We start from the raw sequence: 17,029 nt of genomic DNA, 5'->3' as shown, positions 1-17,029 counted from the left end.
ACCAAGGCTACAAGTTGCATAACTATGTAGGCCTATTCTCTAAAAGACTGACAATTAAAAAAAATCATGCAATTACATAATGTCTTTCCTTTTCAATCTATTTCAGGGTGAAGAACCAAGGAGAGAACAAGTTGCTGTAAGTAGCCTAATTCATCAAGCATGACATGAAAAGAAAGAAAGAAATCAGTGGGTCCTTGAATAGTAACAAATGGTATTACTTGAATAGGATGTCACAATGTTATTACATGGTTCCCCAGAGGGGGGGTTTGGCCAGGTATTGCAATGACCCCTTTTGTTATGTGACACTTTGGGCCATGTTGCCATCTGTGATTGCGCCTGTTCTTTATTATTTTTAAGGGAAAGGACTGTTCAAAATGTAAACGCCTCGAACAGCGTGTCAGAGAACTGGAGGAAGATCGGCAGCGGTTGAGCCTACAGCTGGATACATTTAATGGTAAGTTTGGACTTGATAAATTTATTGGCCAGATTTTGAAGCTTTTACTCTCTCTTTCTTCAAATAGTGTAGTAACTTAGTTTAGACACATCCGAAATCTAAAGCGGACTAAAATATTTGAAAATGTAGATGGTAATAGTGATTTCTGTGATACAATTCTGTGATTTCTTAGATCTGAGAAATATGCTGGCTGAGGTCTTGGTCAGCCATCACCAGGCCCCAACCAGCCATCACCAGGCCCCAACCAGCCATCACCAGCTCCCAACCAGCCATCACCAGCCAACCAGTCAACCAAGAACAGGCAAATGATGATGTAAGTGAATTTTGTAAGAGCATCCATTTACAGTGGTGCTTGAAAGTTTGTGAACCCTTTAGAATTTTCTATATTTCGGCATAAATATGACCTAAAACATCATCAGATTTTCACACAAGTCCTAAAAGTCGATAAAGAGAACCCAGTTAAACAAATGAGACAAAAATATTATACTTGGTCATTTATTTATTAAGGAAAATGATCCAATATTACATATCTGTGAGTGGGAAAAGTATGTGAACCTTTGCTTTCAGTATCTGGTGTGACACCCTTGTGCAGCAATAACTGCAACTAAACGTTTCCGGTAACTGTTGATCAGTCCTGCACACCAGCTTGGAGGAATTTTAGCCCATTCCTCTGTACAGAACAGCTTCAACTCTGGGATGTTGGTGGGTTTTCTCACATGAACTGCTCGCTTCAGGTCCTTCCACAATATTTTGATTGGATTAAGGTCAGAACTTTGACTTGGCCATTCCAAAACATTAACTTTATTCTTCTTTAACCATTCTTTGGTAGAATGATTTGTGTGCTTAGGGTCGTTGTCTTGCTGCATGACCCACCTTCTCTTGAGATTCAGTTCATGGACAGATGTTGTGACATTTTTCTTTAGAATTCGCTGGTATAATTCAGAATTCATTGTTCCATCAATGATGGCAAGCCGTCCTGGCCCAGATGCAGCAAAACAGGCCCAAACCATGATACTACCACCACCATGTTTCACAGATGGGATAAGGTTCTTATGCTGGAATGCAGTGTCTTCCTTTCTCCAAACATAACACTTCTCATTTAAACCAAAAAGTTCTATTTTGGTCTCATCCGTCCACAAAACATTTTTCCAATAGCCTTCTGGCTTGTCCACGTGATCTTTAGCAAACTGCAGATGAGCAGCAATGTTCTTTTGAGGAGCAGTGGCTTTCTCCTTGCAACCCTGCCATGCAAACCATTGTTGTTCAGCGTTCTCCTGATGGTGGACTCATGAACATTAACATTAGCCAATGTGAGAGAGGCCTTCAGTTGCTTAGAAGTTACCCTGGGGTCCTTTGTGACCGCGTCGACTATTACACGCCTTGCTCTTGGAGTGATCTTTGTTGGTCGACCACTCCTGGGGAGGATAACAATGGTCTTGAATTTCCTCCATTTGTACACAATCTGTCTGATTGTGGATTGGTGGAGTCCAAACTCTTTAGAGATGGTTTTGTAACCTTTTCCAGCCTGATGAGCATCAACAACACTTTTTCTGAGGTCCTCAGAAATCTCCTTTGTTCATGCCATGATACACTTCCACAAACATGTGTTGTGAAGATCAGACTTTGATAGATCCCTATTCTTTAAATAAAACAGGGTGCCCACTCACACCTGATTGTCATCCCATTGATTGAAAACACCTGACTCGAATTTCACCTTCAAATTAACTGCTAATCCTAGAGGTTCACATACTTTTGCCGCTCACAGATATGTAATATTGGATCATTTTCCTCAATAAATAAATGACCAAGTATAATATTTTTGTCTCATTTGTTTAACTGGGTTCTCTTTATCTACTTTTAGGACTTGTGTGAAAATGTGATGATGTTTTAGGTCATATTTATGCAGAAATATAGAAAATTCTAAAGGGTTCACAAACTTTCAAGCACCACTATACCTCCCAAGCAATAGCCTTGAGCCAGCCATCCCTCAAATCAAATAGTCTGCTGTCAAGTCAAACAAGCCTGTTGTTAAAATGTCCAAATGTTATCAGTTAATTTATAGTAGATCATGAAGATAAGTTCAGAATTGTCAGCCAATGTTAACTGATGGGGGTGAGGAGGCTTCATATAGCCTATATAACAAGTTTGTGATTTTTCTTCTGAATTTCAAGGTTGTCATTGGAGGAACCCTCAGGGTCAAAAAAATTAAATTGCAAAGATGCAACCAACAACTCCCGACCAAGCTGGTGTGCGACCTGCTATGAGTTGTATTTTCAAAAAGAGAGATGGCCACCTCGTCCCTGACTGGACAAAAGGGCAGTGCCAAAGACGAAATAAAACCACCACTGGAGGCCACCGCGGTCAAAGCTATTTTTGGTAAGTTTAGCCATTCTGTGTGTCTAATCTGCTGCACGTATTAAGATATACAGTATATGCCATTTTTGCAAATTAACACCACTACTACTGCCATTATGTTTATGTCGTACCGCACCATTATCACAAAAGAAACTGACCTTTAGAATGTTGCCATGTCTTTTACTGTTTAATCACATATGGGATTATGTTTTTCACATTACTTTGCAGAATACACTCTGCAGAAATTTCCCAATGTGGAACTATCCATCCTGAGGGGAGCCGTCAGGAATAAGTTAAACAATGTCAGCAAGCTGTTCAAGAAAACACAGTAAGTGTACTCAACAGTGAACACACACACACACACACACACAGGCATCAGGAAGGTCACCACAGTCTTAATCCATAGTCAGCCTATGTAGCTCATTGTATAATTAAAGGAGAATTCTGGCAAATTTTTAAAAGTAAACAATCCATGCCCCATGAGAATGGCCAGGATAGGGCTTAACAAAAAAAAAAAATGCTGCAATACAACTGCATGTTGAAATTGGCTGGAATTCTCCTTTTAGGCTAGCATTTCTTTTGACCCACTGACACTGCTGTAAAATAGAAATCCATATACATTAGTAGCCTATGGCAAACATTGTGTTATATCTTTTGCTAGCTAAATAAATACATACATACAGTACATACATACATACATACATACATACATACATACATAAATCATTAATCTGTATTATATCTCTTTCTCTGTTCCTCTCTCACACACCTAGGGCTGAAGCTGGATCCGATGGACCCTGATCCCTCAGACATTGATTTATTAGTGGAAAATAAAAACTTTAATTATATACAGATTGATTCTTCTGTTTTTATTTTAGGCAGATGGAAGCATGAAGTCATTTAAGTGGGTTTTTTACGTTTGTGGATACAATTAGGCTATTTATTATTGTTTGCTGTGTGAATTATTGTAGCCTACTTTTGAAACTTGAATAAGAAAACCATGGTTTAAAAAGCATGGTTTGGTTGAAAAAAAAAAAACATGGTTTATGGCAAAGATTATACCATAGTGAAACCATGGTTAAATCATGGTTAAACCATAATCATGAACCATGGTTTTCATGGTTACCCTGAAAACCATGAATAACTATAAACCATGGTAAAACCATGGTTAGTTTTCATAGTAAAACCATGGTTAATTTTCGTAAGGGACTCACTAGTAATCTTTCACTTAAAACCTCAAAACTCTATCAAAATCAATCCCTTTCCAGATAATTCACTTGTAAACTTTCACTTAAAACTTTCAAACATAAATTCAAAATAGCACTAAGACACGACCACACTATTCAAATACACTCACCAAACAAATTCTCTGTCATGCAAAATTTCACTAAACACTTTAGAAGTTGTACAGTTTGTTTCTGAAATGGTACGGAAGACTAGTTTAATTTCACACTCAAATGTCCATTATATTCTGATTTAAGGTATCTTTACCTTAAAATGTGTAACTGTCTGGTCAAACATTTGCTTATCTATGGAAATTAATTCTCCCATGCAACCTGGTATTTGCATTCATATTTTTGCCACTTGGTATTGGGTTTAGTGGCCATGATGAATGACTGCTTGTAAGAAATGTCGGACAGCCTGGGTGAATCCTACATTACGGAAGTGACTGTCGTTCTGTTCGTTGATTGGTTAAAAGTCAGTTGACGTCAGCAGTGTTTCTCATACGATTCTGATTGGACATAATCGGGAGTATTTTTAACTTGGCGGTAGGGATTTCCCAAAACCGGGAGATTATCCAGTTTTTAACAAATAAGATCGGGAGGCGGGAGACAGAGGCTAAAATCGGGAGCCTCCTGCCGAAATCGGGAGGGTTGGCAAGTATACTGGAGATCCTCGGCGTCTCGTCAGGCGCCCGATGATCTAGAAAGAGACCTGCTTATAATTTTGTCGACGTTGAAGAAAAGGGGCAGAGGGAGCCGGTTGCCTCTTTTCCTTTTTGAAATACTGCGTAGGCTGCAGTAACTATAACCGGTTCAGTTATTATTACAACTCCGCGAAGGTCAAGCACATTGAACTTTGGCTAAAGTCCGGTATCAATAGCTGGTTCTTTGTTCTCTGTCCTTCTGTAGCGCCAAATGCATCAGCGTCTCTTTCATGCGTGGAATCCACCGGAGAGGGGATCCACGGGCAGAGAGGACGGACTTCGTTTCCCTCGCTGATTTAAAGCAGTCGTGACATCACTGTACCTGGTATCCGGTATCCTCTGTATCCAATACCGTTACAGAGAGTCAGAGGAAGGGGAGGAGATAAAGCATGGCGTTGAGTACAGAGATGGGTGTGTTTCAAACTGGTTGTGAAAGGGTTACCATGGTTACGGGCATGGCCACTGTCCCTACAACAGAAAGCTCAAGACCATCGACATCAAGGCCTTAAAAGAAGATATCCGTCAGTTGACACTATGTTCAAATACTACCTGTACTGACATTAATGATCTCACGGATTTGTACAACAATGATTTACAAGAGCTTATTAACATCCACGCGCCAGAAATGGTCAGATCAGTAACTTTACGTCCAAATGCACCATGGTAGAACGACTCTTTGAGATCTCTTAAACAACTAAAACGTGAATGGAAATATCTTTCTTCAGGTCTTGAGGTACATCGCTTAAAGGTCCCCTTGCATCATTTTTTCATTAATTGTGCGGTGGTCTCTAGTATGAATGAATGCCCTGTGAGCTGGTTTTGGTGAAAAAAATGCTGGGGTTCTCCTGTTTCAGGCTGTTCTAGTTTGGTGGAGGAGTGGGTGGCAGGAGAACGACAGGATTTCAGCTCTTACTCATTAACATTCATGACATGTAAACATGTTACCTCTGATTGGCTAACAGCACTGTGATGCTACCTCCAGTGGGTCAGAACAAGCAGATGTTGGTGTCTTTGTAAAAACTGTTTCGATTGGCTATTATGGTCTCAACATCGATATTTTGACCAATAACAATGTAGATGTGGCAGCGGGGGCGTGGCCGAGCGTCGGTCTGTGAATGGAGGGTGGAGTCAGGGAAGGTAAGTGGCAGAATCACTGCACCTGAAGGGAATTAACGTGTGTTTGTGTGTCTTCCCCAGTGACCACGCCCTATAAGAGGAGAGGGAGAGCAGAGGAAGGGAGCTCTCTCCCCAACCAGAACACTTGTGTGTGTGTGTGTGTGTGAGACTGGGAGGGATTCATTCATTCATTCATTTAATTGAATACTCCCTGCGGCAGCAGCTCTCATCAAGGCACGAGGCATGGAGCAGAGCTCGCCTCTGGGGGTGTGGGGGGAATAATGTCCCCTGACTGGGAGCTGATGGGCCCTGGCAGTGCTGGTTCGGTCGGGAGAGGGCAGAGGTTGCTGGCTGCCAAGTCTGGGGAGGCTGGGACCTAGGGTTAGGGTTAGGTGAATTACATCCCGAGGCGTGGAGCTAGCTCACCCAGGGAGCACTCTTTTGTTCGGGAGAGGGCAGAGGCCACTGGCTGCCAAGTCTGGGGAGGCTGGGACCTCCCCTGCCCGAGTTACAAGCATGCAAAGTCGGGCTGGAGCCGCCGTTAGAAACGAAACTGATGCGGAGCACCGCGCCGCACCTCAGGGCGAATGACGTCTCTCTCCTCACGTTTTCTAATTTTCGAAGTGACATCACTTCGTATGGCTTTTTCTGATCCGCTCGTTTTTCCGACTATTTTCTTTCATAAGCTAATATAGGGTAGAGGTCTGCGCGGGTCGGATTTTTCAGTCCCGCTCCCACCCGTGCCCGCATTGTGCAGTCCTGCTCCCGCTGCGCCTGCAAAGAATTATGATTTTCAGTCCCGCTCCCGCCCGCGCCTGCCATATTTTGTCCCGCTCCCGCCTGCAAATCCCTATTTTGTCCCGCTCCCACCCGCAAATCCCGCATGATGCAGATGTTCGCGTTATTTCTCAGGAAAGTTCTTGTCTTGACACAGCGTGATGGTGCCCCGCCCCCTGCTTTGAGTGGATTTGAGCATAAATATCTACAGCTCACGTTCACGTTTGTTATATTTACCTTGTTTCTGAATTCAGTATGTAGTGTCTCTAATAATAATTAGTGCTATCAAGCGATTAAAATATTTAATTGCAAATCACACATTTTTATCACATGAGAAACCATTGTAATTCTCTGATCGGCATAAAAAAGTGAATGGGCTTGTTTTGTACCAATGGTGTTTTTTTTTATTTTATTGCAAAGCAGAGCTAGTAAGTGAAGTGAATTGATTTACTGCTTGAGTTAGTCTACAACTCTAATCAGAGAGGCAGGTTACACAGTGACGGTAGGCTTGACTCAATGCTATCCCAGAAATCCTTCCAGTAATATGCAAATTTGGCCACCTCTGATTGGACAGCCAAATTTGCATATTACAGGAAGGATTTCTGGGATAGCATTGAGTCAAGCCTACCGTCACTGTGTAACCTGTCTTGCTGATTAGAGTTGTAGACTAACTCAAGCAGTAAATCAATTCACTTCACTTACTAGCTCTGCTTTGTAATAAAAAAAAAAACCTCCGACACTTGTAGCATCAAAGTGGGGGTGGAATGTATAGTTTGACTTCATAACACACATACCTTATATAGACCTTTTCTGGCAATTTCTCTTCATCGAATGTTATCATGATGGAAAGGCTGTCACACATTTCACCATTTGATTAGTCTTTCAACATTTGGCCTCGCTTGTTTTAGCATTTCTAATGTTTTCTTTTCATGCTTCTTTACATTTAACAGGATTCCTTTAATGACTCTCCTGACTTGTTTCTCACCACTTGCCATTGTACATTCTTTCCATTGATTTTATTTATTCCCATTGTTTTCTCATGTTCTTTCTTTTTGCAAAAAACTAACAATTTTCCACTTCTCAGTATTTTTGCACTTTGTACCTCTCCAATTTCCTTATTCAGGCATTTTGTAATCTGAATTGGATTCCAGTCTTTCAAAGATGTCCCTTCTTGTATGTTTTATAAACACCTTATATTTTTCCCTTCCCTTCCCTTCCCTTCCCTTCCTTCCTACGAAATTAAATCTAAAGTCATCAGAACCAGACTTATCCTTTTCTTTCTTTATCTTTCACACCAAATCCCACTCTTCATAGCTCCTGCCATACTTCAATTCTCCTGTCTTACATCCTGAGCTGTCACTTCCTTTTCCCATCACAGCCCAGCTGTTGCCAGCCGCTCGAAGCTCAGACTCTGGAGACATGCGTCGATGCCTTCTTCATCCAGCGTCCACATCAGCTAGTGCCTGAACCTCTGCAGCTCCTTCCTGCACCTCCCTGAACCTTCGCAGCTCCTGCCTGCACCTCCCTGAACATCCCTAGCTCCTGCCTGAACCAACCTGAACCTCCGCAGCTCTTGCTTGAACCAACCTGAACCTCTGCAGCTCCTACCTGAACTTCCCTGAACCTCCGCAGCTCCTGCCTGAACCTCCGCAGCTCCTGCCTGAACCTCTGCAGGTCCTGCCTGAAACTCCGCAGCTCCTGCCTGAACCTCCCTGAACTTCCACAGCTCCTCCCTGAACCTCCACAGCTCCTGCATGAACCTCCCTGAACCTCCGCAGTTCCTGCCTGAACCAACCTGTACCTCCACAGCTCTTGCTTGAACCAACCTGAACCTCTGCAGCTCCTGCCTGAAGTTCCCTGAACCTCTGCAGCTCCTGCCTGAACTTCCCTGAACCTCCGCAGCTCCTGCCTGAAACTCCGCAGCTCCTCACTGAACCTCCACAGCTCCTGCATGAACCTCCCTGAACCTCCGCAGCTCCTGCCTGAACCAACCTGAACCTCCGCAGCTCTTGCCTGAACCTCCCTGAACTCCTCGAGATACAACTGCATATAAATAGGCTAACACATAGTTCCTTAATTGAGCTCAGGTGCGCCTTATTCACGGTACAGGTGCTGGAGTCCACTCGGCGCTTACACAATGCCTTCAGGTGCACGCACCATGCAGTATTGACAATAATGTAAATATGTTTCTCTTCTCTTGTGAAGCCCAACACAGATTATTTTTATGTGCACATTTCTCCAGCACACTCCGATGACAAAATTAATATCATTAGTTAAAAAAACTTCATAAAAATGTCCACGGGCGGCACGGTGGTGTAGTGGTTAGCACTGTCACCTTACAGCAAGAAGGTCCGGGTTCGAGCCCCGTGGCCGGTGAGGGCCTTTCTGTGCAGAGTTTGCATGTTCTCTCCGTGTCCGCGTGGGTTTCCTCCGGGTGCTCCGGTTTCCCCCACAGTCCAAAGACATGCAGGTTAGGTTAACTGGTGACTCTAAATTGACCGTAGGTGTGAATGTGAGTGTGAATGGTTGTCTGTGTCTATGTGTCAGCCCTGTGATGACCTGGCGACTTGTCCAGGGTGTACCCTGCCTTTCGCCCATAGTCAGCTGGGATAGGCTCCAGCTCGCCTGCGACCCTGTAGAACAGGATAAAGTGGCTAGAGATGATGAGATGAGAACATGCAACCATCAGGAACAACACACAGCATGAACGTGTTTTCTATCTGCCTCCAAAACATCCAGTCGGCTGCCATAAAGTGTCCCTGTTGCAACACTACCTTAACACGAGTTCCGCCCTATATAAACCATATATGACATCTCCCCCTTTTTGTGTCATTTTCAATAACAGTGGTGATACATACATCTTCCAATGCACGAACTTGGACTCATCATCAGTGTTGCATCCTGGCTTCATCGGGTGTTTCAGGTCTTACAACAGACACCCTCAGCCAGGTGATACAACCGCCCCGGTCTGTGTCCAAGTGGCATACTACGACCCCCACTTGTCGCCCCTCTTCAGCCAGAGCCATCTGGATGCCTTTTCTGCCGCCTCCAGATTATTGTTAATGGCCCTTCTCCTGTTTTGACCCATGATCCCCAAGATTCCATGGGCCTTGCTGAGGGAATAACCTGCAAACGCCCAACAGCCCACCTCCACTGCCATGCACCTGGTCCTCCACCTGTTCCTGTGGCAGTCCTACACAAGCTCCTGATATTTTGCCCTCTTCCTCTCCTGTGCCTCCTCCATCCTCTCTTCCCAGGGCACGGTCAGCTCCAAGAGGATCAGCTGTGTCATGGCATTTGACACCAAGATGATGTCTGGCCTCAGCGCGGTCTGGGTGATATGAGCAGGAATCTTCAGCTGCCTTTCTATGTCGACTGACATCACCCAGTCTTGTGCTGTGGAAAGCAGACCTTCTGGGCAGTTCTTGGGTCTGTTCTTGAGCTGCTCTCCTGCCTTCACAAACTGGATAGTTCTGGCTGTGGTGTTGGTACACCTGCCATCACTGATCCCCTTGCTGATTGCCTTGGCAATGGATCTGAGGACCTGGTCATGTCTCCAGTGACCTTCTCCCAGTGCCTTGGCGCAGTTCCTTAGGATGTGCTCAAGGGTCCCAGTTTTAGAGCAAAGTGGACAAGCTGGTGTTTCAACCTTGCCCCATTTGAACAGGTTGGAAGGGCTGGGGAGGACATCGTAAAACCCCTGGATCAGAAACTTGATCCTCTGGGTGTTCCACTTCCAGATGTCCTGCTTGGTGACATTCCGCTCCATTGCCTGTTCCCACCTCATCCAGGCACCTGAGATCGAGATGCTGACCTCTTCTGCTCCTCTGACCTGCCTGATCCATCCTGATGCCCTACCTTTGATCGGAGTCTCATCACATCGCTCCTGTGGAGGATGGCCCCATATGGGCAGTTGAAAGTCACACTTGGAAGGCGCTCTGGACACTTGCAGTAATGCTTTTATGGCTGAGGACTACAGTTGACTTGCTAACTTTAGGACTACAGTTGTCATGAACAGTTTTGCACTCAAGTTTCCATCAGTGAAGAGTTTATAACATCAACGAAACTGACTTCATGTCAATGTTATAGTCATGTTGTCTGTTATCACCCACATGAGGATGGGTTCCCTTTTGACTCTGGTTCCTCTTGAGATTTCTTCCTCATGTCGTCTGAGGGAGTTTTTCCTTGCCACCATCACCACTGGCTTCCTCATTGGGGATCAATTAGGGATAAAATTAGCTCATGTTTTAGGTCATTAAAATTCTGTAAAACTTTGCGACAATGTTTATTATTAAAAGCGCGATACAAATAAACTTGACTTTATCTACTTTTAGGACTTGTGTGAAAATCTGATGATGTTGGAGGTCATAGTTATGCAGAAATAGAGAAAATTCTAAAGGGTTCACAAACTTTCAAGCGCCATTGTATTATGGTCGGTCTGAGTTAAATAAAACGTCTTCAGCTTTCTGGCATTTTTCACTGAATATCTGTCAGGATTGCCATGAGAGAGATAGTATAAAAGAAAAATACCAACATGTCTGAATGCTTATTCTGATTTTAATAATAAATGCTTTCATATAATGTAAATATGTTTCTCTTCTCTTGTGAAGCCCAACACTGAGATTATTATTTTCATGTACACATTTCTCCAGCACACTCTGATGACAAAATTAATATCATGACTAAAAAAAAAAATACTTCCTAAAATGTACACAGTGCAGATTTTATTACAGAGATGGAGACAGAATTAAACCCTGGAGTTCACTGAGTGATTTTCCTCCATCTAGTGGTTAAAAAGTGTAACTGCATCATGAGAAAAAAGTCAAACAGTGGGCGTGTCTCATGTGGCGTCACTCAGGTGAATCGAAACTCAAGCTCAAATCCTTTTCCTGACCAAAACCCTTTGACCCTTTCAGCAGGACACAATCTCCAGTTTGAAGCTTCTCTCTGTTTCTTCAAGGGATTAAAACCACTGCAGGTAAACACTAAGAGAACAGGAACAAGAGGGAAAAGAGAAATAGAAAGAGGAATAGAAGAGTGCTACAGATGACTCTACTTCCTGTTTGTGTTGTTGTTTTCCACTTGATTTCTCTGACATTACAGTTCAGTTTCACAGATCATTAAATGTTACAACAAAAGAATAAAACATATGACATCATTCTTTCATAATAAAATGTAAATATTTGCCAAATTGCTGTGGGTTTAGTGGAATAAAACACTTTGGGACATGCTGTTATTGAAAAATAATCAACATTTGGGTGTGAACAGTAACTCCACTTCCCCACTGATTATTTCCAATAACAGCATGACACTGACTGTACTGTCTCCTGCTTGGAGAATTAAAATGTACTTCGTGCTTAAGGACATTTATACACTGTGACAATAATGCATTTTTAATTACTAATTAAAATTAATATGAAATGTTTAAAATACTCCTGAAATTTGCATTTTGAATTTCAAGTGATTTCAGAAGAAAGGGATGAATATGAAAAATGCATTTACACTAAAGGACATATTGAAGAAAATGTCACACAAGTGCAGTGAGAAGTGAATCATTCAGGAGAGAGATTTGAGATCATTACTGGTGTTATGGATTATATTCAGTTCAGTGTCCATGAACATTGTGTAAAGTTTTGTGTTGTCTAAATCCTCTCTCATCATGTCTCCTGTGTCAGTCATGGCTTCCTCCAGCAGTCTCCTGAGTGAAGATCAGCTCCAGTGCTCCATCTGTCTGGATGTGTTCACTGATCCAGTCTCGACTCCATGTGGACACAACTTCTGTACGATCTGTCTCACAGAGTTCTGGGACAGCAGTTCACACTGTCAGTGTCCGGTGTGTAAGGAGGAATTCCCTAAACGACCTCAACTACGTGTGAATACATTCATCTCTGAACTTGCTGCTCCATTTAAGAAGGCAGTTCAGGTGAAATCCAGCAGCGCTGCAGAAAAACCCACACAATCTGTGGTGCTCTGTGACGCCTGCTGTGAAAAGAAATGTGCAGCCGTGAAGTCCTGCCTGATCTGTATGGCCTCTTACTGCAAGACTCACCTGAAACCTCATGAGAGAATTTCTTCTTTTATGAAGCACAAACTGATGGATCCTGTGGAGAACCTGGAGGTCTACATCTGCCTGAAGCATGAGAGACCCCTGGAGCTGTTCTGTAGAGACGACCAGACGTGTGTGTGTCAGTTCTGTACTGAGGGAGAACACAGAACTCATAACACTGTTCCTATAGAGGAGGAGAGTGAACAGAAGAAGGTGAGGCACTGAAAAATTTTGATGTATAGTATAAAGTTTGCAAATTAATTCCATGCATGAAATATGAACCTTTAAAAAAGTTGAAAAGTCATCCATTACCCATGCCGAAGTCACTGAGGTGGTTTGCAAGCTCCTCGGTGGCAAGGCACCGGGGGTGGATGAGATCCGCCCTGAGTATCTCAAGTCTCTGGATGTTGTGGGGCTGTCTTGGTTGACACGCCTCTGCACCATCGCATGGCGGTCGGGGACAGTGCCTCTGGAGTGGCAGACTGGGGTGGTGGTCCCTCTTTTTAAGAAAGGGGACCGGAGAGTGTGCTCCAATTATAGGGGAATCACACTTCTCAGCCTCCCAGGGAAAGTTTACTCCAGGGTACTGGAGAGGAGAATTCGACCAATAGTCGAACCTCGGATCCAGGAGGAACAATGCGGTTTTCGTCCTGGTCGCGGAACACTGGACCAGCTCTATACCCTTCATAGGGTGCTCAAGGGTTCATGGGAGTTTGCCCAACCAGTCCACATGTGCTTTGTGGATCTGGAGAAGGCATTCGACCGTGTCCCCCGTGGTATTCTGTGGGGGGTGCTTCGGGAGTATGGGGTTCGGGGCTCTTTGCTAAGGGCTGTCCGGTCCCTGTACGAACGGAGCAGGAGTCTGGTTCGCATTGCCGGCAGTAAGTCAGACCTGTTCCCAGTGCATGTTGGACTCCGTCAGGGCTGCCCTTTGTCACCGGTTCTGTTCATAATTTTTATGGACAGAATTTCTAGGCGCAGCCAGGGGCCGGAAGGAATCCTGTTTGGGAACCACAGGATTTCATCTCTGCTTTTTGCGGATGATGTTGTCCTGTTGGCTTCTTCAAACCAGGACCTTCAGCATGCACTGGGGCGGTTTGCAGTCGAGTGTGAAGCAGCTGGGATGAGAATCAGCACCTCCAAGTCCGAGGCCATGGTTCTCGACCGGAAAAGGGTGGCTTGCCCTCTCCAGGTTGGTGGAGAAGTCCTGCCTCAAGTGGAGGAGTTTAAGTATCTCGGGATCTTGTTCACGAGTGAGGGAAGGATGGAGCGTGAGATCGACAGGCGGATCGGTGCAGCCTCCGCAGTGATGCGGTCGCTTTACCGGTCCGTCATGGTGAAGAAGGAGCTGAGCCAAAAGGCGAAGCTCTCAATTTACCGGTCGATCTACGTTCCGACTCTCACCTATGGTCATGAGCTTTGGGTAATGACAGAAAGAACAAGATCGCGGATACAAGCGGCTGAAATGAGTTTCCTTCGCAGGGTGGCTGGGCGCTCCCTTAGAGATAGGGTGAGAAGCACAGTCACTCGGGAGGAGCTCGGAGTAGAGCCGCTGCTCCTCCACATCGAGAGGAACCAGCTGAGGTGGCTCGGGCATCTTTTTCGGATGCCTCCTGGACGCCTCCCTGGGGAGGTGTTCCAGGCATGTCCCCCCGGGAGGAGGCCCCGGGGAAGACCCAGGACACGCTGGAGGGACTATGTCTCTCGGCTGGCCTGGGAACGCCTCGGTGTTCTTCCCGAGGAGCTGGCCGAGGTGTCTGGGGAAAGGGAAGTTTGGGCTTCCATGCTTAGACTGCTGCCTCCGCCACCCGGTCCTGGATAAGCGGAAGAAGACGAGACGAGACGAGAAAAAAGTTGATACATTGTGTGTATCTTTCTCTCAGACTGAGTTGGGAAAGACACAAGCAGAAGTTCAGCAGATGATCCAGGAGCGACTGAAGAAGATCGAGGAAATGAAACACTCTGTAAAACTCAATAAAGTCAGTCTCTTAACTCACCTACAAAATAGCTCCTTTATAAAAACACATTCAGAGAATAATGATCTAATCACATGAAATAAAACAATTTCTCAATTTGTCTCCTGTTAGAAAAACACAGAGAAGGAGAAAGCAGACAGTGTGAAGGTCTTCAGTGCTCTGATGTGCTGCATTGAGAGAAGTCAGGCTGAGCTGCTTAAGGTGATGGAGGAGAAGCAGAAAGCAGCAGAGATGCAGGCTGAAGAGTTCATTAAAGAGCTGGAGCAGGAAATCACTGAGCTAAAGAGGAGAAACACTGAGCTGGAGCAGATCTCACACACTGAGGATCACCTCCACTTCCTACAGGTCAGAGTCCCTCTGTTTCTCAATAGCAATGCAGCACATGACAGGACAGCAGTCCCCATGCTGAGGGATTTCTCCTCTCTCCTGCTGTACTGTAGATTTACCCGTCACTGTGCAGCCCTCCACACACCCAGGACTGGACTGACATCACAATTAACTCTCATCTGAGTGAGGAGACTCTGAGGAGAGCTCTGTCTCAGCTTCAGGAAACTCTCAGTGAGCAAATGGAGAAGGTTGAAGAGATTAGTAAGTGTTGATTACACAGACACATTACACATATTTCCGGTATTTTGTTTTAATTAATAAAAAGCAAACATTTAATTAAATCTCTCAACATTTACTCACAAATATTGTCCAAAATTATTTTCCAAACAGAACTGAAGAGAATTCAACAATATGCAGGTTTGTGAGCTCTTATTGGTCACATGACTAAATATAAATGTCTTCGCTGTTCCACACTGTGCAATAATAAAACTGATGTTCACTGTGTTTCTGTCTCTCAGTGGATGTGACTCTGGATCCTGATACAGCTCATCCTAAACTCATTCTGTCTGAAGATGGGAAACAAGTGAAACATGGAGACAAGACACAGAATCTCCCTGATAACCCAGAGAGGTTTAATTACCATGTCTATGTTTTGGGAAAGGAGGGATTCTCCTCAGGGAGATTTTACTATGAGCTGCAGGTCAGAGGGAAGACTAAGTGGAATTTAGGAGTGGCCAGAGAGTCCATTAACAGAAAAGGGAAGATTACAGTCAGTCCTGATGATGGATGCTGGTGTGTGAAGCTGAGGAATGAGACTGAATATGAGGCTTGTGATTCTCCCTCTGTCCCCCTCTCCTTGAAACAGGCTCCTCAGAAGGTGGGGGTGTTTGTGGATTATGAGGAGGGTCTGATCTCCTTCTATGATGTTGATGCAAAATCTCACATCTACTCCTTCACCGGTCAGAATTTCACAGAGAAACTTTATCCATACTTCAACCCCTGTCTCAATGATGGAGGTAAAAATTCAGCACCACTGATCATCTGCCCTGTTCATCAGATCTAATCTTTGCTTTTATTTTATTTTAGTTTTCATGCTGTCTTGCATCAAATGGAGTTGTTGCAAGCTTTAAATGCTCTTACATCTCGTTTCAAATGGAATATATTTTGCTGTCTTTTTCCTGTCAAAGTATTATGTTGGGCATCATGGCAGGAAATTAATTTTATTTCTGAAATATTTCTATTGATTTTTTTTTTTGAAAATTATCTCATGGTTTAAGGGACACAGTCTTGAAAATCATGGCAGTGTTAATCATGGACACAAAGACAAATCATACCCATACATACAGGATAATATGGAGTTAATCTTTCTCAAATGATTTGGAATGAAAATGTTTTGACTTTTGAAAAATGGTCACAGAAGCATGAATCATTCTCTTAGCATAAATAATTCTCTCTAAACGCAGTAACTGGTTGTTTCCTGTGGGATAAAATGCTTCTGAACATGTTCTTATTGGAAAATAAACTTCAGGGTGGTAACAGTGACTCCGCTTCATGACATCAGCACAACACCAAGTGTTTTATTCCCTGTTCAGATCATTACAGCAGATATAATTCTTTATCATGTTTTTAATTTAGAGCTGCATTTTCAATGTGAATTAAATAAATGAAGTGTTTAAAATAATCCTGAGATTTGCATTTTGAGTTTCGAGTTGTCCGCAGTTGTTTGGTGAGACAGGAATCAGATAAATTTATTTTAACTGAAGAACAGGTTTTTGAAAATGTCACAGGAACACAATGTGAAATGCAGGAACATAAGTGTTACATAGCCAGATCATCCCCAGAATACCAAACGCAGACCGAAACGCTACAAAAAAAGGGATACAAAGCTAACCTATCTATCCCTATGAGGGATTTTTAAACCAGTAGTTAGCTTGGACCTGGATGTAACTTTCCCTGTCATGTCTGCATTAAACATGAACTTGTATCTATATCAGGAATGTGTGTCATGTTTCCCACTAAAGTTGTGAAGGCCACAGGAGAGCAGCTTACCA

General features: G+C 43.8%; 1 protein-coding gene and 1 long non-coding RNA gene across 2 annotated transcripts; both read left to right on the top strand.

The window, feature by feature from the left end:
- Positions 1–363: 363 nt before the first annotated feature.
- LOC132882645 (uncharacterized) lies at positions 364–3,635 on the top strand. Its single transcript, XR_009654212.1, has 5 exons — positions 364–454; positions 627–767; positions 2,626–2,830; positions 3,038–3,137; positions 3,583–3,635. It is a non-coding gene; the product is annotated as an uncharacterized LOC132882645 (long non-coding RNA).
- A 7,853-nt stretch (positions 3,636–11,488) lies between these two features.
- LOC132882630 (E3 ubiquitin-protein ligase TRIM39-like) lies at positions 11,489–16,514 on the top strand. Its single transcript, XM_060915719.1, has 7 exons — positions 11,489–11,607; positions 12,305–12,888; positions 14,559–14,654; positions 14,763–14,996; positions 15,092–15,239; positions 15,369–15,395; positions 15,497–16,514. The coding sequence occupies exons 2-7, from the start codon at positions 12,307–12,309 to the stop codon at positions 16,039–16,041; spliced, it is 1,632 nt and encodes a 543-aa protein (XP_060771702.1). The 5' UTR covers positions 11,489–11,607; positions 12,305–12,306; the 3' UTR covers positions 16,042–16,514.
- Positions 16,515–17,029: the final 515 nt, after the last annotated feature.

This window comes from Neoarius graeffei, chromosome 1, assembly GCF_027579695.1.
Source record: "Neoarius graeffei isolate fNeoGra1 chromosome 1, fNeoGra1.pri, whole genome shotgun sequence".
Classification (NCBI taxonomy): domain Eukaryota; kingdom Metazoa; phylum Chordata; class Actinopteri; order Siluriformes; family Ariidae; genus Neoarius; species Neoarius graeffei.
This window is presented reverse-complemented; position numbering and strand designations above follow the sequence as displayed.

What these genes read in the sequence shown, in the direction of transcription:
- LOC132882630 (XM_060915719.1), top strand. Translation starts at nt 12,307, where the DNA reads ATGGCTTCCTCCAGCAGTCTCCTGAGTGAAGATCAGCTCCAGTGCTCC. An exon ending in AGGAGAGTGAACAGAAGAAG is followed by an intron (nt 12,889 to 14,558) that starts GTGAGGCACTGA and finishes TCTTTCTCTCAG; the next exon opens with ACTGAGTTGGGAAAGACACA. An exon ending in GGAGAAGGTTGAAGAGATTA is followed by an intron (nt 15,240 to 15,368) that starts GTAAGTGTTGAT and finishes TTTTCCAAACAG; the next exon opens with AACTGAAGAGAATTCAACAA.